This window comes from Taeniopygia guttata, chromosome 12 (genome assembly GCF_048771995.1).
Source record: "Taeniopygia guttata chromosome 12, bTaeGut7.mat, whole genome shotgun sequence".
Classification (NCBI taxonomy): domain Eukaryota; kingdom Metazoa; phylum Chordata; class Aves; order Passeriformes; family Estrildidae; genus Taeniopygia; species Taeniopygia guttata.
This window is the reverse complement of record NC_133037.1, coordinates 16,384,620-16,409,291: the sequence shown is the minus strand read 5'-3', so window position 1 is coordinate 16,409,291 and position 24,672 is coordinate 16,384,620. Positions and strand designations below refer to the sequence as shown.

At 43.1% G+C, this 24,672-nt stretch overlaps 1 protein-coding gene across 5 annotated transcripts in view; it reads left to right on the top strand.

The window, feature by feature from the left end:
* Positions 1–22,195, top strand: part of MAPKAPK3 (MAPK activated protein kinase 3) — a 48,042-nt gene extending 25,847 nt beyond the window's left edge. For 3 of the 5 annotated variants that reach the window (XM_072934839.1, XM_072934838.1, XM_072934840.1), the window contains exons 3-11: positions 7,596–7,735; positions 8,567–8,631; positions 10,698–10,789; positions 12,204–12,327; positions 13,776–13,851; positions 14,031–14,155; positions 16,003–16,088; positions 18,746–18,826; positions 20,180–22,195. In XM_072934839.1, coding sequence (XP_072790940.1) covers positions 7,596–7,735; positions 8,567–8,631; positions 10,698–10,789; positions 12,204–12,327; positions 13,776–13,851; positions 14,031–14,155; positions 16,003–16,088; positions 18,746–18,826; positions 20,180–20,338 — 948 coding nt within the window. In that variant the 3' untranslated portion in view covers positions 20,339–22,195. The remainder of the gene's footprint in view (positions 1–7,595; positions 7,736–8,566; positions 8,632–10,697; positions 10,790–12,203; positions 12,328–13,775; positions 13,852–14,030; positions 14,156–16,002; positions 16,089–18,745; positions 18,827–20,179) is intronic. The other 2 variants (XM_030283034.4, XM_002189959.7) reach the window with 1 other exon arrangement.
* The last annotated feature ends 2,477 nt before the right edge of the window (positions 22,196–24,672 follow it).

Below are 24,672 nucleotides of genomic sequence, written 5' to 3'. Positions count from 1 at the left end.
TCCCCTTCTTTCTGTGGAAAACGTGTGTAGAATGTTACTACCAGTTAGGTATGCTGTAAAGGAGTTTTGGGTTCATTAAAGAAAAACAGAGGTGTAAGACAAAATATAGCAAAATATAACAGAAAGGGCACGGGATAACATATTATTGGGAGGAGGGGGCATTAGGAATGGTTTAAATGGAGCTTAGGAACTGTGACTGTCAGTACTGGGAGCGTGTGAGAGGGTCACATCCTGGCAGGCACTTTCCAGCCCATTTCATGACCACAAAAAGTGCTGGTGTATTCTGAAGATATTGCTGCATCACAGTCATTGCACAGAACATCAAAGGTAAGGAAATACTACTGGCACTTCAGAAAATAGGAAGAGTTTTTTGTGATGGTCATAGTTCTTGTGGAAATCTGTGTTTCAGTCTCAGACTGGCCCCAACAACTCTTGAGTCCTGGACAGGCAGGATGTGTCCTCATTGTGGGAGATTGCACTATGGCAGGTGTCATAGCTGTTTGGTATTGGGCACATCTCAAAGTTTTAAGTGATCTTTATTTGCTTTCATTCAAGGCAAAAAGACCTTAGACATCTGGAAGATCAAGACTGTAGTCTTGAATTTACTTCAGTGTTCTATGAATAGCTAAAGTCATAGGAGAGGGAACGTTTGATTGGCTGAAGATGTGAAGAAGTGCCACAGTATTTTGTACTGCTGACATTTTCTTACATAGCAAAGTTGCACAAGCAAGGACCATTCATTTTGCTCAGCCAAGGATTGAGCTGTATAAATTACTGAAGCCAAGTTAGCTGACTCCTTGTTATCAGAATTTATGAACTCGTGGCTGGCAGGAGTGAAGTTTGTGTTAAGGGGTGGGTTTTTTGTTTTGTTTTGTTGCTTTTTTTTTGCTTTTTTTTCTCCTCTTTTCTTTCCCTTTCAAAGGCAAACCTTATATCAGACACTTGAATGAAATTACAAGGTAAGAAATGTCATAATTTCCAGCTGGGATTTTGGGTTTCCTTTTCCTCAATTTGGAAATTTAGGAGGAGTGAAAATAGTGACAGAGCTAGAGATTATTTTATTTTAATCACAGATTAGTATGTCTGGGTTTTGGAAAGGGCTTTACAGCAGGTCTCCCCAGCTGCTAAATATTGACTGAAGGTGTTGAAGGAAGTTGTCAGTGCTGGCTAAACAGCATTTTGAGGTAGAAATTGTCATCGGGAGAAGGTAGAGAGTGGAGCTGATTTCTTGGCATTCTTGTATAAACAAGTGTTTGAGGATGTTTCTGTCTGGTAGCAGCATATTAGTAGCTGTTGGTGAGTTATTTTTCTTCTAAAATCCATTTGCAGTGTTTTGAATACAACAGAAGCCACATGCAGCTGGTTTGTAGCCTGTCACAACTGAGAATAGCTGGAATCTTACAGTGCCAGTAGGAATATTTTTCCATCCACACAGAACAAGCACAGTATTAAAATACAAAGTAATACTATGGTTCTAGCAAAATACATAGCATGCTTTTTATTTAAATCTCTATATACCCCACGGTATTGAATGTACAGTTACATGTTTGGCACTACAGTTCCAATACATTAATGTAAAATTATCAGAGTATCAAGAAAGTCACTTTTCTTTGTGGGCATTTTGGCTCATTTTTGTGCTTCCTTTTATGTCAACCTCACATGTACAAAGGAATACCTTTGAAATGTATCCTGGCCCCCAGCCTTGCCATCCCAGTTGCATTCCCTGTATCTCCACTAACATTTATGAGCAAAGACAGCTGACCTTTGCAGAGTGAATGGCTAGTTGCATGTGTAATTAGAGCATTAATAGTGCTGTGTCTCATTTATTTACCTCAGGTTGTAGAGTCATAGTGAGTGCCTGGTGGTGACTCGAGTGCTGCTACAATAAATAAAATTCAGAAACCACACCATAGTTATTTTTGAGAGACCTGGTTCACTGCAGGAGAGAGGCTTGGAGCAAAATAATATTTATGTGGTGTGGGCTCTCTAGGGATAAGAGAAGCAGGAGTGAGCAAAGTTCTTCAGCAGACTTGCTGTACGTCTAGTGCTCAAACTCTTAGGAAAAAAAGAAAAATCTCTCTGTTCAACTGTTCTTTTTCTCTTTGTCCCTTCCACTCTTTTCTCCAGTTTTCCCTTTAAAGCAGGTGTGTAAGGAATTTGAAGTCATGTGTGTCAGCAGGGAGCTGATTTCAGCTCTGACGCCACGTGTCCTTTGCACTTTCACTTGTGCTGGCAAGGCCCCAAAGATCTGCTGCAGCTTTTGCCATTTCCAGGATTAGCTGAGTAGAGACTGGAAGAGTGGGGGAAGAGGTGGATACAGAAAGGTCTATCAGTGCAGGCAGTATAACCCTGACACTCAGTAGGGTGAGGGAAGGGATTCGATACCACAGGCAGGAGTGATGGAAAATTGTGCTACTCGACTGTTGCTCCTATTATAAGCTTGGGGAAGCCCACCTTTGGGACTGGCTATGTGTCTGAGCCCCATGGAGAGGCCAGGGAATGCCAGCTGTGGTGGCAGCTTGGAAGCTCTGCAGGAATCAGGATGACTGTTTGTTTCAATGAAGCCTCCAAGCAGGTTTAATTTCCAATAGCCTAAGCTGGATTTGAAATAACAGCAGAAAAGTGAAAGGTTACAGATGACCCTCTACCTGTCCCTGCCCTGATTTTAGCCCTTAGGCTGATGCTTCAGTACTAAATAATTCCAGCAGAAGTGTCTTGTATTGTTTTCATTTTAAAGAAAAGAATGGGTGCTTTCTTGGAGATTTGCAGGAGTGGATTCCCCACTTGCTGCCATTGCAGGCACACATGTGCCTCGTGCTGCAGCTCGACTGATGGGCACTGCTGATGCATGAGGAACAAAACTTGAATCATTTCAATTCCTTGAGTGTTCTAACACAAAGGATGGCTTTATCCCTTCTGAAGAGACCTGGAAACAGATAAAGATTGTTAACATTGAATTAGAAGATATATTGAAAATAATCAGGATGCAATAAAAGACAAAACATCCAAAGCCATACTGATAGCTCTTTTTTCTTTCCTTTTTTCTTTTTTTCCCCCTTTTCTTTTAGTAGCATAGGGGAGTGAGGGGATAAAAGAAACATTATCCAAGCCTCTTTTTGCCATCTACCCCTCTTGAATAAAGAATGACTGGAAGAACTGCTCTGCTGCAAATGGTGTCAGGTTCTCTGCATCAGTGTGAATTCAGTTCCCGAGGCTTATTTGTAGGACTCAGCATTTTTGTAACAGCCACACACAGAGAGGAAAGCAAGCAAAAAGCCCCTGCATTTAGCCCTTTAGACCTTTTATTTCCAAGCTAGAGACATAAATAAGCTAGATATAAGTGCCTATATGTCAGTATTGGATGCTGAGGACCTTTAGGACTGATAATTTCTGCAGGTTCCATTTCTGTTTTAATAATGGGAAGCCTTCTTGTGAGGAAGATGGCATAGAGATTATAAAACTGATTGTCTTGTGAAGGGGAGTTCAGATTCTGCAATTGATGCATATAAGAAAGACATGGTTGCAGTGTCACATGCTGCTTTTTTGTAGCACATGGAGTAGATGAGAACTGAGCCTGTAACCCTTCTAAGTCAAACACAGCACTTGTTTGGAACTGGGAAGAGCTGCTGAAGTTTAAAATAAATAAAAAAGCATAGTGGAGGTCTTGATTTCCTATGTAGGGAGCAGATAGCAGGTCTAACAGGAATCTGTGTAATCTGGCAGTGCATATTAAAGAGAAAGTCACTAAGAAGTGGTTGTTTCCTGTCCTCAGCCTGTTCCCTACCCATGCCCATGGATCTCTTCCCTCTCAGTTGTTACAGTTTCAGAGTCCAGGAGATCACTTGCCACGCCCTGGAGCCCTGAAGTTATTTCCTGTATCGATCAGACCATTAAGGTATGAGGACTGCTGCTGTCCTTCCTTGTGTATACCACAGTGGATCAATGGAAAAGCTATTAGAAGATACTGTGTTGCCTGTTTTTTTCTTTTTCTTTCTTTTTTTTTTTTTTTTTTTTTTTCCCTTTCTATCAAGAAATTCTGCTCAGGAAGAAATTGCACAGAGCCAGCGAGCCAGCCTTCAAGCTGCAGTTTAGAATTTGTTTGGCAGGTGCTCCCCAACCTCAGCTAGGCCAATGCCCCAGAATGAGAGTTCAGGCCTCCCTGCACTACCCAGGCCCTGAACTGGCAGCACATCCTGGAGTGTCTGCTGGCATCTGCCCTCTTGTTCCTCTGGAACGGGCTGAGCACTCCCACTGTGCTGCTCTTTTCCCTCTTCAGCTTTTTCAGATATTGAGGACAGCTGTGTGAATCACATCCTGTACTTTCTACCTTCCATCCATCACCCTGTTTTTGGTGACCTCCCTGTTTCATCTGCTGCTTTTGGGCAGTGGTTTGGTGATGCTGAGCTCCAGCAAAACTCCAGTTTTGTACTGAGCAGCTCCTGGTGAAAACTGTGTTGTCTGAGCACACACTCATGGAGTTGTGCAAAGGCTGCTGTGCTTTGTGTCATCTGGTCTCATGAGAAAGTGGGAGATGGAGCATTTCTCTTGGGGTTTGTGTGCTTTTGAAATTGGGCTGGTTCATGATCCTGCCCATAGCCTATCATGACATGCTGTGACTCAGCTGAACCCCAGGGGAGCTTTAGGACAGTGACTGGGGTTCCTATTCCCAAAGCTGCTCTTCCCTCAAACAAGTAACACTGGAAAACTGATCTGAAGATCTGGATTTGTTCACAACTGCCTCTGCACTTCTGCACAGTGTCAGGGAACCTGATTGAAGTCTTACCAAAGCTACAGCAGCAATAAAAGTACAGTCGTTCTTTGAGCTCAGGAAGATGGCAAAATATCAATTTAGGTTCTTTGCAAGTTTGTGATATTTAATCACAAGTCTAAAATTTTAGACTGTGTTTCCAAATCATCACCCAAATTTTGCAGAAATTGGTACTTTCAGCCCTACACGGCTTTCATTTTACAAGTGTCTGTGTCTCTAAAATGTCTTAAAAGGTACAGTTCTGCCTTCCAGTTTTAGACATAAAGAGAAGATTTCATTTATTTTAGAAGTTCAGAAGGAGAAATCCAAAGGTTAACAGTTGGTCGGTATATCAGATGTTACTTGCTATGTGTATGTGCTCTTTATTTTTGAATTTCCCTTTCTCTGCTCCTCCAGGTGTCATCTTGACATGAGTACATTCAATCTTGGCACGAAGAAGTGTACAAAACTTACTTGAAGTGTGGAGAAAAGAAACTGCAGCATCCTTGTGCTTGTAAAGGCTCTTCAGAGAGGGAGAATTAAATTCTTTGAAGCCATTTTCATAAGCACTTAGTACAAACCTGAAAAATAGCATCTCTGTGCACTGTGCAAGCACAATAGACACAGATGGTAGTGCAGTTACATTAGTATAGAGAATGGGAATGTCTGATCAGTAGCACAGGATAGAGGAGAAGCTTTTGGAAGCGTTCTGCCCAGAAGTGGCATTAATCCAGTAATATCCAAACAATGAACACTGGAAGGCCTGGTTAGTCTTGGGGGTGTTTAGGCTTTATTGTGGCACATGTAATTTAATGAACTTTTGAAGAGACCTCTAGGCAACAGCCCAAACTCAGAAGGGCAGAGGGGAAAATTCTGATGGACAGTCCTACTGAGCTAGAACACAGTGGCTGTGAAGGAAAGGCTGCTGAATGGGCTGATGGCTGAAAGAAGCAAAGCAAGTCACTTGGACTCACTAGCAGGCTCTTTGTCCAAATTGGAGCCATCTCTTTCTTTAGGAAGTTATTTCTGTTGGAAATGAGGCCAGAGCCAGGCTGGAGCAGGAAGGAAGAGGCGGACAGTGATCTCAGAAGGGCGTGCTCTGGGTGCAAAATGACAGCTGTGCAGAAGGAGGTTGGCTGCCAGGGCAATGACCTTGGCCACAGAGCTCCTCCAGCCCCTGCTCTGCTGGACATCTGGTGCTATGTGGGAGCTTTGGAGCCCAGCTGAGGGCCTGGGCTGGGCACGGCATAGCTGCACACTCAGCTGCAGGGCCAGCTGCCCTCCTGAGCCCACTTGTCCCCTCCTGCAGCCTTCCAGTGCTTCACATAAAACCAAAAATGTGCACTCAGCAGAGGAGTACTTGTCACCCTTTTCCTGTTCCCGGCCTGGAAGACAAGCATTTACCCTCTTTCCAGTCATTCCCAAGCAATTCCCCATCATTGTATGAAGGGCTACAGACGTTTCCTGCCATGTTACTTTGTCTGCTCTGCTGAAAGGGATGCTGAAGCAGCAAAGAAGTGTAAGATTGTTCCCCCAGTGATGTAAATTGTCTTTATTGAAGTCAATAAAGAAAAAAGAACTTGCATCTTCCTTCCTGTGACCTTTCAAAAATGTGTTTGCCTGTATTGAAGGTGCCTGTGACACCATTTGTGGCTTAACTTGGCCATTAGATGGAAACAGTTTTCTGGTCTGATTCATAGGTCCATAATGACAGGTTACATGTTAATTCTTCTTTTCAGCAATTATCATGCAGTTGTGTTTTCACTGGAAACTAATAGCAAATGTGAGTGGAAAGAGCTTCAGGCTAAGGCCTATTAGTGCATCAATGATACTTTTTATTTGCCTGTCTGAATGTTCCCCCATAGTTGTTGTGGGCCTTTTCTAACACAAATATATCAGAGGTGGTTGTTCTTTGCTTGTTTTTTATTCTGTTTCACTACATTTAACAATGCTTTATATAGCATCAGTTTTGTTGCTGCTCCATCATCACCATGATTATTACCATATCAAGCTCAGGTCACAGCTGCATTGTGCAGGAGCTGTACAAATGTGCAGTAAAGGGAGTCTCTGTCACAAAGTGTTAGTGGTGTCTGGAGAGCCGAGGCAGAGAGGAACAGGCACGATTCAGCAATGTGCTCCTACTGCACAAAGCTCAGTTGTGGTGTCGGGTACAGAGCAGTGCTTCAGACAGGAAGGGACACACTTCTTGTGCAGAGGTTGCTGGGTCAGGAAGGATGAGCTCTTGCTGCCCTTCTAGAGCTCAGTGCCTTTAAAATAAACTGGCCTTGCAGGCGATAGAAAAAAAGTTCAAGCATCTAGATAGCCAAAGGTCCCTTTCTTACTTGGTGGGGCCAGAAGTGTGTGTAGTATTTAAGAACCACATTCAGAGTCACTGTAAAAGTCCTCATTGTTTCAAATCTCACATAACCTACAGGATTTGCAATGCACCCACCTGGAAGTCTCTTCTCACAGCAGCTCGGGGCAGGTGGGAGAGTTATGGTCCTTAGCAGGGAGATTCTCTGTTTAAAAGTTTTGCAAACACGTAAGAAAAATTTACTGTTTCCCACCCAGAAGTGGGTAAGATAGACCTGTCTCCATCTCAGATTCAAAATCCCTCCTCACTGTCATTCAAGGCCCTTCCTGTTCCAAGGGACCAATTGTTTCTGTGTTCCTCAGTCTAACAAGCTGGACAGCCCAGAGAAAGTGAAAATGTCATGATGGATTCTCATCCATTGGCTGGAGAAGGTTTTCTCATCTGGAGCTCATCTTTGAGCCCCAGAGCATGTTGGTGCCCGTTGGTAGCAGGACAATGGTGCCTCGCTGACTTTGCTCTGCTCTTTCTCCACAGCTCCTGTATGACAACCCCAAAGCCCGGCAGGAGGTCGAGTATCACTGGCGAGCCTCGGGCTGTCCTCACATTGTCCATGTCCTGGATGTGTATGAGAATATCCATAATGGAAAGAGATGCCTGCTCATTGTCATGGAATGGTATGGACCAGCAACAGCCCCTCACCAGGCACTGCCTTTGGAGGGATGGAGGGAGTAGGAGAATGTGTTGGCTTAGGTGGCAACTGGGAGATTTTTCAGCAGCACAATTTTGGTTTGCACGGGAGATCTCTTGTTCCCTTTATGGAACTGATAAAAAAGTGTGCAGCTGCTCCAGCCATCCCGTGTGCTGGAAGAATGGGGGACCTTTACCAGAAAATAAATTTTCATTGTGCTCCATAGCAATTGTCCTCATTAAAGCATTAACTGATTAATACACCTTTCAAAAATGTCTCTGCCAATACATTCTCCTTTGGTTGTGATCAGCTTCCAGCTTCAGATGTAAATCCAATGATCCATTGTGATCTGTCTTGTTGTAACTATTTTGACTCTTAACTTTCCCTATTCTCTCCCTAGTCTCCAATACCACAGTTATAGTCCTTTTCACTGAGGACAAATCAATAATTCTTTTAAATGTCTTTGCTTCTTTCTTTTTCTTTCTCTCCACCCTTTACATGAAACAAGATTACTGTCAGCCTCCCAATGCCAGCATATCTGACTTCCCATCTTTGTGTGCCATGTTCCTTGTGGCAGGGTACCTTAAACTGAAAGAATCAAAACTCCCTGGTCTTATTTTGTTTTCTATTTATGCCTTATCAGAATGGCTTTCTTCATTGATGTGAGTGTGATGTTTAGGAAGCACTGACATAGGATGCAGACTGTAATGTTTATCTGTTCCTGCTGTGGTTCTACGAGATTATATGGATGCAATCAGGTGTTAGTTTCATCCTTCCTGCTAATATAAGGTGGGTTTTTTTGTGTTCTTCGTTTCAGCATGGAAGGAGGAGAGCTGTTTAGCAGGATCCAGGAGAGAGGAGACCAAGCTTTCACTGAGAGAGGTAAAACATTGCAAGTTTAATTTTAAAGTTTGTGAAAGATTTTTTCCTTTCTTCTCAATTTCTTTGTCCCCTGTTTCCTTTTAGGAATTTTTATTTGATTTTATCTGTGGTGGTATTTGTTGTTGTTATTACTGTTATTTATCCCATTGTGTGCTAAGAGTGATTTTGAAAAGCTCCTGAGAACCAGGAATTAGGGGAATTGGTCAAGTTCAGGCAAAATGTGGAAGGTTTAGAGCAAAATCTTTCTACAAATCTGCTCAGCTTTTTCATTTCTGTACCATGAGAGTGTCTGTTCCTCTGATCCCTGGTCCTGTGCCAGAGCACCTCTGCTGTGATCAGTGCAGCTCCTGCTGGGATCTCTCTCTGACTGTCCCTCAAGCACATCACTGCACACTGTTGGGTCATGAGTATAATGAGCAAATCACATCTGATGAAACATCTCCTATTCAAGGGTTTTAAAGCACTACTTGAAAGGAAATGTTATTACCCACACTGTAAACAAACCTGCCTGTCTGTAGGAGGGAATGAACAAGGGTAAAGCCCTGCCATGAGGCAGGGACAGAACTTGCACTGGACTAGTCTTGCCATTTTTATTGTCTTTGCTATTTATTATTGACAGAGAACCACAGGTCTGCTTGACCGTGGTTCTCCTTGCCCTCTCACAGTAGACAAGAACTTGTTTCTGCTTAGAGTGAAACCATTAATGTTTGTAAGGTGATAGTGTTTGTAACTATTGGCTTGACAAAATGATTAGAAGCAGAAAATTACACACCCAAGCTTGTAAATTACTGTGACTTATTTTGTAGGTCTGGTGTAGAAGCCAGTCTGTTTTCTTCTCATGTGTTTCCTAGCCTGGGATGAATCCTTTCTAGTCCTATAAGAGACTTGTGCAGGGAAAATTAGCATTTTTAGAAACTATATTTGTTCTTCTCTAAAATACAAATTCCAAGAAGACAGAGTCCATGAATTTTAGCAACTGCACTCTACTAAAACCATTATTTTTCTACATTATATAGCATTGTATAACATAAATACTTAGAAATCACTTGGTTAAACCAAAAACTACCATAATTCTTTCCTGAGGTAAATGAGCTCTGTGCCACTGGATTCCCCAGGTTTACTGCCTGTTTATATAGCCACAGCTTCTCCATTAGGACCAGGAGGGAGGAGGTTGTGCAAGGTTTTCCCCAAAGGATAGAAGTGTTTCTGTATTCTGATTGTCCTTGTCTGAGATTGTATAGTTTTGCTCTCAGGCCATGTGAAAAAGGATTCCAGGTTGCAGTACAACTTCTGCCTATGCAGAGCCCAGAGGATCAGGTTCAAGTTTCTATTGTTTCCCTGTCAATGGAGATGTGATATAATGCTCACATGGGAATGTCATTCTTCCCTGTGTAACTGAACCCTTCCAGACTCCCAGAGCACTGCTGTTGCAAGGTAACTCCACCACTAGAAATTCCCACCGGGGCTATATTAAATTTTTCAAACTTATTATTTCAAAGGTGGCATTTTGGCCTTTGCTGAATAGTACTGTTAATTTTGTTCCTCCTTATGAAAAACTTCTAAAGACTGTGAGGAATTAAGATGTGACCTATCCTAAAATTACTATATTGTTATGTTGCTCTATTTTTAGAGAATCTGATAGATCATCCCCCTGAACTAGAAGCTGAAGGTTAAATTTCTGTTTCAAACAACTAAGGACATGTCCTGGACAATTAGAGATAGGTGCTTGTTTGGGCTCCTTTTCTAAAGAGTTGCTGCTTGTGTACCTGCTCTGTTCTTGCTGCTTTTTTGGTGAGCAAATTAAAGCATGAATTTCCAAGCTCCTGAGGAGTCTGAGCTGTTGGGCTGCAGCGCCTGCTCAGGAGGAGACTGAGCAGCCAGGCAGTCGGGGGCTTGCTGCCTGCAAACCCAAAACACAGCTGTTAGGGCTAATTTTAGGGTTTCTCTACTCTTGACGCTTGCCCCATGTTCCAGCAAGATGTTTATAAGCCATAAGCATTCCTAAGCATGTCCCTGAATTACAGTGGGGATGTTAATGTGACCTTTCTCTAAAATTGTATTTATAGAGGCCTCTGAAATAATGAGAGACATTGGGACAGCCATCCAGTACCTGCACTCCATGAACATTGCACACAGAGACGTCAAGGTGAGGCCCAAGGTGTGTCGGCTGGAGAGTAGAATTTATGGCAGGAAAAAAAACTGGGCAGCAGTGATTTTAACAGAACTGGCAATGCAGTCAGATGGTCAAAGTGTCCCTGTTCCTCTGCCAGTGTGAGAAGGGATTTGCTCACTAGTTTGCAACTAGTCCAAGGTTGGAATATTCATGTGTGCTAATGCCTTCCAGTTGTGTACGGAATGCAGAAAAATCCCATGACAGTCAGATGCTTAGTTAAAGAGGTACTGCCCACTTGCAATCCATGGATTAGCAAGAAAATAGCACTCCGTCAAGTGAACCTATAATTTATAGATGCCTCTATGTACAGTCTTTGCCACTTATTAGTTGCTTTCGGCATCATACTTGTATTAAAAACAAACAAACAAATAAAAAAACCCACAAAAACACCCCAAACAGCAAAACCCCCTTCAGAAAAAGGAGAAACTTCTGGGAGAAATAATATCAATTTCATGCATTTAACCCACTTCAATAAGTGTGTGAATATTTGGGAAAATAGAGAGATCTCAGTTACTGCCAGCATTTAATGAGGTAAAGGTTGAACCCCAATGTTTTTGTAGGGGTTTGACAGAGTTTGTAGGGCTGTATTTTGTGCTCATGCTCTGAAGTGCACAGCCTGAGCAAAGCCAAGCTCGCTGCACCCTGGCATTTCCAGTACAGGGACACAGCAAGGGATGGAATGTGCAGGAGAGCGGGGCTTGTAATGATAGACTGAGGCATCAGATCAATTCCACTCCTCTGAGCTGCTGGATTTTCTACAGATGTTTGTGTGTTTAGCTGGAGGGAGAACTGACACAGCATGGTGTCACCAGGGGGTAAACTGGGAAACGAGTTGAACTAATTGGAGATAATGGAAATACCCTGTTGTCTCTGTTCTTGGGCACAGGAGCTTGTATTTCCCTCTGTGCCGCTCCTCTGTGCAGAGTGTGGAGCAAAAGTGAGATTAACTCAGGTTTCAGGAGACAGAGGAGGGGAGAGCAGCAAAGATACAGTGTCTGTATCAGTTAATTTTGATCGAGCTGTGTCAGTTGCTCATGGGGGCTTTGGCTGAGGATTTCCCTTGTCCTACCCCTAGGGTGCTTGAGGCACAGTGTGGTGGCAGATCAGCTGCTGTCACCACACACATCGGTCCCAGGAACTGCAGGGAACTGGGAGAGGTTCAAGAAGCCAGACTGGATGCCCACTGGACAGGGTTTTGTGGTTTGCTCTCCCAAATAACCTTGCTAAGAAGGATGTTGATGTCTGAGGAAAAGTGCCTGCATGTTGGAGGGAACTTTCTGTGTTTGGTGGGGTTGTGATAGAAGTAAGAAGACCTAAATGGTGGTGGTGGGTTTGACCTGTCAGCTCATTAGAGACATCTCTTCATTGTCCTGTTTATCCTCTCTTGGTGGCCTTCCAGCCTGAAAATCTGCTTTACACATCTAAAGACAAAGACACTGTGCTCAAACTCACAGACTTCGGCTTTGCCAAAGAAACCACTGTAAATGCACTGCAGACCCCCTGTTACACTCCTTATTATGTGGGTGAGTTATCCAAAGCACATTTCTTCTGTGTTTCAGTCAGTCCTTTCCTTACAGTGGGTGGGAAATCTTCTACTGTGGATGCAATGTGAAGTGATAGCCTCCAGAATTTAAACTGAGATCCAATCCAAACCTAAAGTCTGGTTCCAGTACAGTTCAATGCTCCTACTTCTGCCTTGGTGGAGAGGAAAAAGCCTTCACAGGAGATACAAATGAGGATATACAAGGAGAGAGAGGGAATTCCTCCTATTTACACTTGAAGTAATCCTGATGTTTCCTCTGAATGATGCAATAAAAGCCAGAATTTGAATTGAGCTTCATTGTATTTGGGTGTTGCTGTGCAAAATTTCCCATAGCTTAAGTTAAAGCAATAAGAGAGAAGAGTATTGCCTCAGCTGTAAAACTTCTTTAAGCTGGCAAATTGAGGAATTAGTAATAAAGAACCAACATGACTTAATCACAGCAGAATTTTTTTGTCCAAAATTGAAGCACTGTGTAATGAATGCCACAGCAGACTGTCCTTCATGCACTCATTTTAGTCTTGAGTTAATAGTCATTCATCATATGGTTTGACTGGGGCAGTCCATGCTTGGAATTTCTTTGCTGGAAAAGGGACTTAATTTGTTTGAAAAATTACTTCTCTGATAAAAGTTTGTAGTTTTCTGTATTGAAAGAGACTTATTCACTGGGAGCAGATAATCACATTAGCACTACTCTTTTTTTGATGCCTTCTTCTGTATTTTTGTGAGCTGGGTTTAGTGGTAAAACGTTAAGGAGTTTACACACGTATGTTTTTATGCCTTTATATTTGTGTATAAACAAGCTGACATTTCCCTTCTCAAAACCTTTTTATAAACCAGCATGATTGCTCATATGTTTAAAGAATAATTTTCCTTAGAAAATCAAGCTCCCTGGCAGTTTACCTGCCCCAGGGGACAAAAAAAACATCCCCTCTAAATGTATCTGTGTCTAATTTTGTTACTTAGTGGAAAAAATATAATACTCTGGAGGCCAAAGAAAAATACAGTGCCCTGTAGCTGCTGGAGCTAAACACACCTCCCAGGTATCATTCAAAATTTTATCACAGCTCCAGTAGGGCCCTTCTATTCTGATTGCTGGAACATATGCTCCTGCCTCTTTCAGTGCAGTGTCTCCCTGCACACATTTAGCTGTAGCTCCTTCTGCTTTTTGGTAATCTTAGTACTCCCTTGAGCAGAGAGACACCAAGGTGAGGAGTAGGGCATTTTTCCAGCTCTGTTCCTCCTTTTTAAAGCTAGTTTAGATGCCTTTAGGAGCTTGTCAATTGAAAGTGCTAACCAGTTCCTGCAGTGAGTTGTGTTTTTTTTAATTCCTCTGATACCTGTTGTTGAAGTGTGCTGCTACTTACAAGGTGGTGGAGATTAAGAGAAATACCTGGTACTCTGTTTACTTGTGGTTTTAATCTTCCCCAGCCCCAGAAGTCCTTGGTCCTGAGAAGTATGACAAATCATGTGACATGTGGTCATTGGGTGTCATCACATATATTCTGTAAGTATTTGGGAAGGAACTTGGTGAACAGAAAGAAAACACACCTTGTTAAATCTGCACACACAAGTAATTTTTCACTGGGATCATGCAGCCTGCAGTAGACTATAAGCTTGAATAAAACTTTTTAAGAGGTGAAAGGACTTTGCTAGTTATGAAAATTCTTTTGTCCACTCTTACAGCCTGTGTGGGTTCCCTCCATTCTACTCAAACACTGGTCAAGCCATTTCTCCAGGGATGAAGAGAAGAATTCGGATGGGGCAATATGGATTTCCCAATCCAGAGTGGGCTGAAGTATCAGAGGAAGGTAAAAATCCTCCCTGGTGCTGATGAGTGTGAGCATGGTGGTGTGCAGTGCTGCAGTGCTTACAAATAGACTATTTCTAAAAATCTGTCTGAGCTTTTGTTTCCCTTTCTTCTACAATTTAAATCGATTTTTTGTAAGATGCTGCAGAGAATGACTGGGAACTCAGATACCAGCCAGCAACCTCTGTGCTACAAAAAGTAAATGACCACTGAAAACCTTCTTTCAAAATCCAGCTAGTGCTAGTGAATACTGATATTAAACCCTCTTGAAACTGAAGTCTCTAATCCCAAGAAAGGAGACAGCCTGGACAGCTCCAATGCAAGCTGAGCTGGAAGAAAGGCAAACTGTTTTAGGAGTTTATTCAGTCTTTGCCCTCCTTGGTGATCCAGCCAGCAAGGATGGCAAGTTTTCATGCTAGCTTTTTGGGATGTGGGAATTTGTCAACCACCACTTAAATCAAGGTCAACAATTTATTTTGTATAAGTCATTGATCAAAAGCTGCTGGGGGCTCAAATCAGGATCCTGAAAGTGGGTATTTTTGATTTCCTCTTATCTTGACAGTCTCATAAGCTGGAAGTCCCACCTGCCTGTCATATTAAAGAGAAAGGCCAGCAATATCAGGGTTTATCTGTTTTTCTTACAAACCCTTTATATTGCTGTGATCTTGGTTTTGTCTGCTGTTTAGCTGTAACAAATTATCCTTTGACCCTGCTGTGCTCTGTGGCATCTTCACCCCTCATTGGATCCTGTGGCTGTGTGCAGCACAGCCTGCTGAACATTGTTGAGGGAGATGTTTAGTCATGGGTTTCTGGCTAAATATTTTCTCTGCTTTGAGTCTTGTTCATATTCCAGCAGTTAAAAGCAGGCTAGAAGAGCTCAGTGAGAGAACATGCACTTGGGCTGTGTGTAGGGTTTCTGTATGCTTGCGTGGATGGAGGCCCTTACCTTTCATCCTATTAAGATCATCTCGAGATGTGGGTGTTCTTTAGGCTGATGAGGCACCTTCAGCAGGTTGCTGCTTTTTTTTCCCTGTGCTGTGCTGTCCTTGTCTTTTTGCAGCCTCTCTCAACAAATTAAACTTGTACCTCTGGCAACTTCTTACTAGCGTTTAGTCATCTTGCATGTGATGTTCCTAAAAGAGCACTCTAATTTAGAAGTTCTTATAGGTTTCCTAAGGAAGTTTTGTGTAAATCCTTCTAAATAACTTCCTTTGGATACAGTGTTTCCAGTCTGTCCACCCACATTAATGAAACTCTTGTCTGGCCTCTCACCATCTCTTATCTCAGTTTTTAGTGCTCTTGCTTTGGCAAATCCCATGTTCACAGAAAGCTGCTGCAAAGCCAGTTTGTACAATCCATTTATTTGACTTTTTTGTCTTCTTAGTGGCCTCTCAGTTGTCAAAGTTAATTGTCCCTTTTTTCCACAGCCTGTGCTAGTTGTTGTCCTGCATCATTTCTCAAAACATCAGCTTATGTGTTCATTCAGCCCATAATGCCCAGCTTGTTGCCATCTTTCAGGCAGGCAGCTTAGCAGCTCTCTGTTCCTGTGCTTCTCTCTTCCTCCAGCTATTGCTCTCAAAGCAGTTGATTTGGTGATGTAGAGAGCATAGCTGGAATTCCCAGTCTTTTCTTTCTTTCTTGCCTCTTGTTTTGGATGTTTTCCTGTTTTTCCCCTTTAAACACAGTAACCTGCCCCCTTACATGGCTTCTTAACATGGTCACAGCAACTGGGAGGTGTTTTCAGTTCTGCAAAATTGTGCTTCTTAATTCAGCAGGTCCTTGTGTTCCCAAGGCTATTTGGGAATGCAGACCTAGACTACACCATACCCTGTTGGTTCTGTTTTTCAGCCAAACAACTCATTCGCCATTTACTGAAGACTGACCCAACAGAGAGGATGACAGTCTCTCAGTTTATGAATCACCCTTGGATTAATGTGAGTCTTAGATCCCTTTTTACGCCACAAATTGATTCTTACATGCAGAACTTGGGTGCACACAGCAAGAGAAGGGCTGTTATTGCTGCTGGTCCCTTAATTAACCTCCTGTGCCCTCCACAGAGGGTCACTTGACCATAGAACCACAATTCTTCTTGCTGTTAGCAGAGGACACACAAGGGGAGACACCCACAGTTGTGTCCTTGGAAGCAACAGCCGAAAATGTCTCTATATTCTGTGAGCAGGCAGTCTCTGTTGACTCTACAGTATATGCATGTGTTACTCTCTTTAAAAATATAAAAATAAACTCTGTGTGCTTACTTCATCTGTGCAGGATTTAAAGAGCTATTATTAGTGGTCTCAGGCACCATTGTGCATAGCTGAGTTAGGGTGAACATGCTCCTGTGCTCAGTGGGAATTCTCATCCTTGGCAGAGTTTGGAAATACATGGGGGAGGAGCAAGGGTCTCTTATTGCCATGTGAGAGATTGCCAGGTAGGGTGGCACACAGAGCTATTAATGGTCCCAGTTCAGGTTTCATACTATGACTTGGTTGAATTTACTTCTCCTTAAAAGTAATGTTTTTGGTAAAAAAGAAAAAAATTACTTTATTAATACAATATGGACTATTTCAAATAAGAGACACAAATCCCAGAAGCTCAAAGACTGAGTTTCATGATACCATCTCTTCTCTATAGGTGTCCCTCAAAATAGTAGGTTATACTTCTCACATTTGTGTCTAAAAAAATACCAGTCTTGTTCTCACTACCCCAAGAATCATCAGCCAGGAATAGAATCATTTCTGCTGTAGAATTCCCTTTGTTCCCATAGTGCTGGTGTGTCAGTGCTGATCCTCAAAGGATGGGGCAGAAGCAGAGGTGTGGCTGATTGTCCCCATTCCTACAATGACTGCTGCAGCATCTGAAAGCCCTTGGAATCCAGTGAAATGAAGCTGTAGGATGTCCTGATGAAGTAGAAAGGTGTCATTCAGAGTTGAGAAACTGAGGTTGTAAAGACTCTGTAGAACAGACCCCAGACAATGTTTCTGAGTTTTTTTTAACCAAATAAAAATGTAATCAGTGCTCAGAATAAATACCTCCTGCTTTGAGTATCTGAAGCCCCAAGAAGGTGTTTCAGAAGTCAGCAGGTGAGGAATTTCATGGAGTGAGTGCCTAATAGCTAAGGAAGCTGCCACCTACAGTGACACTTGTTACTTGGAATATGCACAGAGCCAATTAATGAGGAGGAGATTAGAGGAAAGGTCTGCAGACTCTGCTGCACCTGCTCCAACTGGAGCCCTGCTCCAATACCCTTCATGGAAGAAAGCTGCAGGTTGGCTTTCTTTTCTGCTGAACCTATTGTTCACAGGGGGCAGAGGGAGGGAGAGGGAAAGACCAATACAGTGAATGTCTGTGTTCTCCCTTTTCCTAAATCCCAAAGTGGAAACATGTCTGGGGAGTTGCACAAGCAGTGGAGGAGGGTGCCTATGTATTTTTTGGTTTCTTTCCCCTCTTTTTTTTTTTTTTTTTTTTTTTTTTTTTTTTTTTTTTTTGAGCTGGATGACAGAAGTGTTTTACTGTGAAGTAGGCAAAAGCTGTCAATTTAGGTGGAGCACAGACTCCTTTAGTTCCTTGTCTATAAGATTTTTTTTTTAACAGGCAGCAGCTCACAGCAGAAAGGCACCTTCCACAGGGAAGCAGGGACACCACTGAAACCAGTCTGCTTGTTTTCCATTTCTCTTGTCCCAGCTGTATTTGATAAAACTGTGCCCTGGCCAGCTGGGGTCCTTGTCCTGAGGATGCAGGAGTCAGGATTTCTGCTTCACTTCTGTGACTGCTGCACTGCTGCTCTGACCCCAGGGGAACATAAGCACTGGTTCCAGTGTCGGGTTTGATTTACAGGGATCACCTTAGACTTTGCTGACATGCAGCTGTAGGATGCCACAGCAGCAAACAGGAAGTTTGGGTAGAAAGCATAAGGAAAATAGAGTATCCAAATGAAATTACTGTTTGGGTTATGGGCTGGCAAGAATTGCCATGATTCTTGCTGGGTTTAGTCCGGGAACTGTGCTTCATGCTTTAGAAATTGTCCCTTATTCTATGTAAAGTATCTCCTGATCTTTCATGGCAGGTGAGCACAGATCTCAGTTTCATGTGGATGCACTGTCTTCTGAGCTGTGCCTTGCTCAGAAGAATTGTGTCATTTCCTCTTTGAAGCTCACTTAGTCTGATGAAGTGGTAATCTCAGTTAATGCATACATGCAAGAAAATGTCTCCTACAACAAATCCTAGGAGATAAAGGTCAAATTAACTACTTTAAGATATTGACTAATTAATAGTGAAATGACAGTTGAAATCTAAAACATACATAAAAATTTATCCAACGCTGGTTGGATAAATTGTTTGGACTGGAAAGGACTAGAGTGAAAGAAGCTCATCACTGATTTCTCTCCCTATTTTTGTTCTTTAAATGTTGTGTGGGGAATGTAGTCCTTTCTACACATGAGTTCATTTGTGGAGTGACTGGACACAGGAATAATGAGGGCCATTGGAGGACATTAGATCAAATTTTATGCCCTTCATACACAGAGAAGAGCAAGAAATCACTTCCCAAATGTTGTTTTTCAGAACTTCTTTTGGTATTTTTCTTTGTTCTCAGAGATCAATGTCAGTGCCACCAACTCCTCTTCACACTGCACGGGTCCTGCAAGAGGATAAAGACCACTGGGATGAAGTTAAAGTGAGTCAATCTAAATTCAGATTTCTTTAAGTCAAGTGTGATAGGAGATGAAATGTGCTGCCTTGGATACTGTGGCTATTTTGAATACAATCATGTCAAACAAGGGTGGCATAAACAGTCTTGGTTAGAACAGTAGTGTATACAATAACTGTTTAAAAAAAGAAGGAATGCTCTTTGAGCTTCATCAGCAGCCTTACAGCTGCACCAGATATCAACAAAGATGGTGTTTATGATCAAAGGCATGAATGATGCTCCTGCTGGGCGACTGCATGTACCCAGGGAGGAGAAGGACATTGCTGGGGCAGTTTAAACTTCATTACAGTGAAGAATGTGATGAAAACATAGGGGGACAGGTGGGAGGGCTGAGCTGCATTCTGGTTTTCTGCAGTGCTTTTGAATTGTGGAACAACACTGAATAACCTTAGTCTTTTCTTGTTATGACATTTGGTGGGGGGGAAGAGGAGAGAAAAAAAAAATCCTAATCTAAGCAGGTGCCTCACCTACTGTGTGTACCAATTGACTGCTGAATGCTTCCTGCAAAGTGAAACTGTAGGGCACACTGAAATTCTTAACTCTTTCCTGCTGGCCTTTAACAGGTTGGCATACTTTTGCAATTAATTCTGAGTTTTCTGCACTTCAAATTTCTAGAATTTTGACAATTGCAACATTCCTGTAATGTATTTTATTGATTACTGATTTTATTAAAATCACTGATCTGTAGTCTCAGCTGTTGAGCTATGTAATGGTAAAACTTTTTAGGACCTAGGCAACATTTACATTCTGAGTCAGAGATCAAGCAGATATTTTCACTTAGCTGCCTTGTATTCCATATTTCTGAGAATTTCTTATGCTTGTGCTTCTGTGTAGGTCCCAGAGGTGTTCCCTCGAGCTACCAACATACCCATGATATTGAATTGTTTTTCCTTTCCTGAACCAAATGCTTAGACATTTGTTAACTTAAACAGATTTTTCTTTACAACCTTATTAAAAAGTTTAAAATGTTCCTGTACTTAAGCATTAATTCAAACTAAGAAGGTGTGTGAATTTGAAGCAGATACTTTTAAAGACCTTTGTGTGGAGGCACAGAGCCAGCCAGGGTAGTGCTGGGCACAGGGACAGGTGGAATTGAGGCCAGCAGAGCGTGGGCCGGTGTGCTCCCGTGCGAAACGCTGCGTGAGCAGCTCAGTTCGGGCTGGCTGAGCCCCTGGGGAAGGAACCTTTGCTCCGGGCACAGTGCCCAGAGAGGGCTCAGCTCTGGCTGGCCAGGGGGAGACAGAGGGCTCCTGTGTCCCTCCTCCCCGGCCCGTAGGGTGAGGTGGCCGTGGCTTCACTACATGGCTTGCTTGCTTTCAGGAGGAGATGACCAGTGCTCTGGCTACCATGAGGGTGGACTATGACCAGGTGAAAATCAAAGACTTGAAAACGTCCAACAACCGCCTCCTGAACAAGCGCCGCAAGAAGCAGAAGCAGGCGGGCGCCTCCTCTGCGGCCTCGGGCTGCAACAACCAGTGAGGGCAGAAGCCAAGAGGGACCTGTGGGTGGAGGGTAAAAGTTAAACAGAGCCATTTAAAATCGCGTGATCGCCTCCGTCCACACCACAAAGGCAATGAGACCGTGAAGATGCTGTCCTGCAAAGAGGGAACAGTGTGATAACGTTTTGATAACTTGAATCAGGGCTTTGCTTTTGAAGCTAATGGATCTGATATGATTCTGTTGCATATTGCAAGGGAAGATACAGTAATGCCAGAAATGTTACCAGAAAGGTTTTTGGTTTGGCTTTAGCTGTGTAGGACAAGAGGAGAGAACAGGAGGCAGTCTCAGCGCATAAATGCACTGAGGCTTTAACAGACATCTACAAGAGTAACTTCTGCTGCTGTTTTAAACTGGGGAATAGGAAAGTGCCAAGTGTTCTGCTAAGAGTGTTTTAGTAGTTTAGTAGAATTGGTAATAGTCTATATTTCCAAACTTACCTCGTAAAGTTACAGAATATCACCTAAACTGTAAACAGTTATTCTTGTTACAGGAAAAAAAGCATCCATACATTTCCATTTCCCTAAAGTCTTCTGTGTAGTCTCATGTGAAGATTTGAGTTTGTAATGGATTCCCATTTGATAACCTGTAAATTTTCTGAGCTGTAGCCAGTATGTTGTATCTTTGCCACTGTCAGACCCCTCTCTTGTAAAGTTTTCAATTTAACTGATACTTTATGTGAAGAGTTTCAGTCAGGATTTAAGTAATTGAAAGTATCCTGCAGAGAATATTGCTGTTCCCCTTGGACCCACAACCTCCAAGGCATGCAGCTGGACATGCAAGGGATTGATTTAGAAGAGAGACTTCTGAAATTCAGGGAAGAAGTGGCAAATGCATTTCTCTGAATGGACCCTGGTGTCTGCCAGCATCCTTTCTGGTAATTATCTCCAAATCCTGTGCCTAAGATGTGCTGATCACAGCAAATGTGGGGTGTTGGGTTGGTTTGTTTCCTGGAGCCAGGAGGGGGAAGGATGCTACTTTATTTATGGTGATTTGGTGGTGTTTCAGGATCCAAAGATTTTCATTGCTTAAGGGAGATTACTTTTAAGTACATCCACCCATTGTTTTTCCTGTTTTGATTCTCCTTATTTCATGGGAACCTGGCCTTGGTTTGCTGGTCTTATTTTGTGATCAAAATATTTTCTCTCACTGTATTTTGGGGTTTGGCTTTATTTTTAGTTTAGGTGAAGCAAATATTTGTGAAAGTGTTATCACAGTCTGGGATGAATATGATGTGCTTTCAGTGATGCAGGCAAATACACCTTTGAAGTAGGCACACAGTACTGGTGTGTTAATAGGCTTGCAAGAATGTAAAAAGGCAAAAAGGAGATCAGGGCTCCAGAGGGGATCTGAATTGTGAGGTCAGAGTGACACACAGCGAAGCGAAGCTCAAGGCTTTGGACCTCATCTGAGGAGCCCAGTTCCCATCTTCAGAGTGGTGAATGAGACCTCAATTCTCCTTGGTGAACTGGTCCTAGGGTTGTGTAACATGATTTATTAAAATCAATTTTTAACATTCCTTCCTCCTGTCATCCCTGTTTTTGTTGAGTTGTTGCAGAGTTTGCATTGCTTTGCAAGATACATTATGTTGAAGGTGACAGGGAAGGGGAGAAGGAAAGTGTTCCATGATGTCCACATTCAAAGGTTGCCCAACTTTGATCATTTTATAAGATCACAAGGTTTTGGTTTTAAATATCAATCTCTGTAAAGTTGTGTTTTAAAATTATTTCATGTTTCAGGTATCTGTGATTATAGCATGTCCTGTATGTTTTTGTTTTGCCATATTACTCCAATGAATTATGCAAATATTATTCACTACCTGCAGATGAATACTGCAAATGAAGAGTTGTGATGTGTTCGGGATGCAACAGTTGGAATTAGAGCCAGATCCAAGTTTCTGTCCCTTTATCTAAACTTTTTTGAGGGAGGTATGTACATTATTGCTGCCTTTCCATCTCTGAGCCCCATCAGGGTGATGGTTGTTCCCAGGACAAGCAATGTATAGTGCACTGTCCTGTCTGTCTCAAGGACAGAGCCACTGAAACTTGCAAACCAGCTTTTTTCCTGTGCCTTGGCCAAGGTTTGAGCAGGAGCTCTCAGTTCCCACCTGGTACCTCCTGGCTTGTCAGTTCAGTCTGGAGCTCAAAGATGTGTCTGTTCCTGGGTAGTTTTCTGTAAAAATCCTGTAAAACACACGTGGGCCTGATTCCTTCCTGTAGGGGTCCAGTATTTACTGGCGATCGGGAGCTGGAACTGAGGCACCTGGCACAGCACCTTCAGCTTTCTGTCCCTTTGTAGCAGGACAATCCCATCTCATTAAACTCAGATTAACAGTTCTTGCCTTCTAACCTGCAGCAACAGCACCCAGGAATGCTGAAAAGCCCTGCAGAAACCAGAGGAGGGCCTCAAAATGGCAGACATGGAAGTGTATGCAAGTATTGGACAGAAGGGTTTGTGTTTATTGCACAGAGGGAACAGGGAGAATCCTTGGGAGCTGGGAGACAGCTGCCCTGCAATGTTTGGAGCCTCAAACTGCTCCAGGCACTGCTGCCTTCTCTATCCCAGTGGAGCAGGACAGCTCATGTTTTACCTGGAGCTGGGAGGGGCTGCCAGGGACCGGGTTTGGGGTGCAGGCATTTCCCCAGCAGGGCCTGTGTGCTCCATGGAGATGTGGGGATGTACAGAGCATCCGATGGTCTCGGCTCTGCCTGGCCCTGCCACACCACCTGGCCCCTGCCCCTTGGCTCCAAGAGCTCCCCAAAATCAGCCTGCTTTCAGCTCCCCAAAACCAGCCTAACCACAGCTCCCCAAAACCAACCTGCCCTCAGCTCCCCAAAATCAGCTTGCCTTCATCTCCCCAAAACCAACCTGCTGTCAGCTCCCCAAAACCAGCCTGGAATCAGCTCCCCAAACCTGAATCAGCCATCAGCTCCCCAACCTGCAGGATCTCAGGCCCTGCTCTGGGTGTGTGGCTCTGCAGAAGGTGTTATCCCTCTGGCTGCCAGCAAGGCTCTGGGGGATGACCCTCCTCCTCCCTGCATTCTCACACATTAAAAAGAGCTCTGGTGAGCTCGTGGTGGTGTTTGGGTCTTGCCTCTTCCCCCAGCCATGTCATATAATAGGCTTTTTAGAACCTGCTGCTCAGGATCCAAATTTATAGCCTGTTTTTAGAAAGGATAGGCTATTACAGAACTGATTATGCATTTGCATATTCATCAGCCATATAGAGGAGGTAAAGAGCTGGGAAGGGACAGAAGAAATGAATGGTCAATAGAGAAGGCTTCAAGGAGGACACATATTAAAAGGTCTATTTATTTTTTACAACAGAAGCTAAAAAAAGGACTGTGCACAATTCCCCACCCCCATCCCTTTTCACAGCGATTGCTCATGGGCCGCTGCCTCCCCTTGTGTTTCCCTGCACTGTGCTCCTCACACACGTGGTTCATGTGCTCTCACCAGTGCTCTTGCTCTGATCCACACACAAATGTGTACCCAGGCACGCAGGAAATTCCCTCCCTCACTTTCCCAGCTTTTGCACTACACGCCTTCTTACCTCCTTGACCACATGTGCCACATGGTGAACATGGGTTTGACATGGTACAATTAAAAACTCACATTAATGATAAATCTTGGCCTAATTCTGTGTTTTTCTATTTGTCAAAACCCAGCATGCAGTCCTGGGATTGCTTTTCTGTCTTAACACTTCACTGCCTTGAGTCTGGAAGCCCAATTACATAAGTGCTTCTGACTTGTCTGACATGAGGGATAATGAGAATGCTACATACTCAGTTTGATCTAATTTCCCTGTCCTCTTTTCAGTTCACACTTTATTTGGCCCATGTTTAGACAGAGGTGCTTTTGAGCAGAGGAAGGTTTAGTGAGGATGAGAGAGCCAAAGGTTTTAATTACTTGCAGGGAATCATGAGCACTTACACTGTTTTAAACCTGTGGGCCAGGTGGGGAGGAGGTGTTAATGCGTGCTCAACTGCTCTGAAGTGTTCTCCTGCTTAGCCCCAGGATGGAGCCAGTTCAGCTCACAAACCTCAGGGACAAAGAGAAGGAAGCAAGCAGGGAATGACTCCACATGCAGGGGAACTCTTTTTTTCTAAGATTAAATGTTTTGGGAGGTCTTTATTCTGGAAATACCAGGATTTTCTTTTTTTTTTTAGGTGCCAATATTTCCCTTCTTCACCCAACTGTTCTCAGTAGTGGAGCTGGCAAAGCTGGGAATGGACAGGGTTAATTCTCTTTTAGAGAACCTAAAAAGGATGAAGGCAATGAAGCAAACTTGCAAAGCAAAGAAAACACACTCAAAA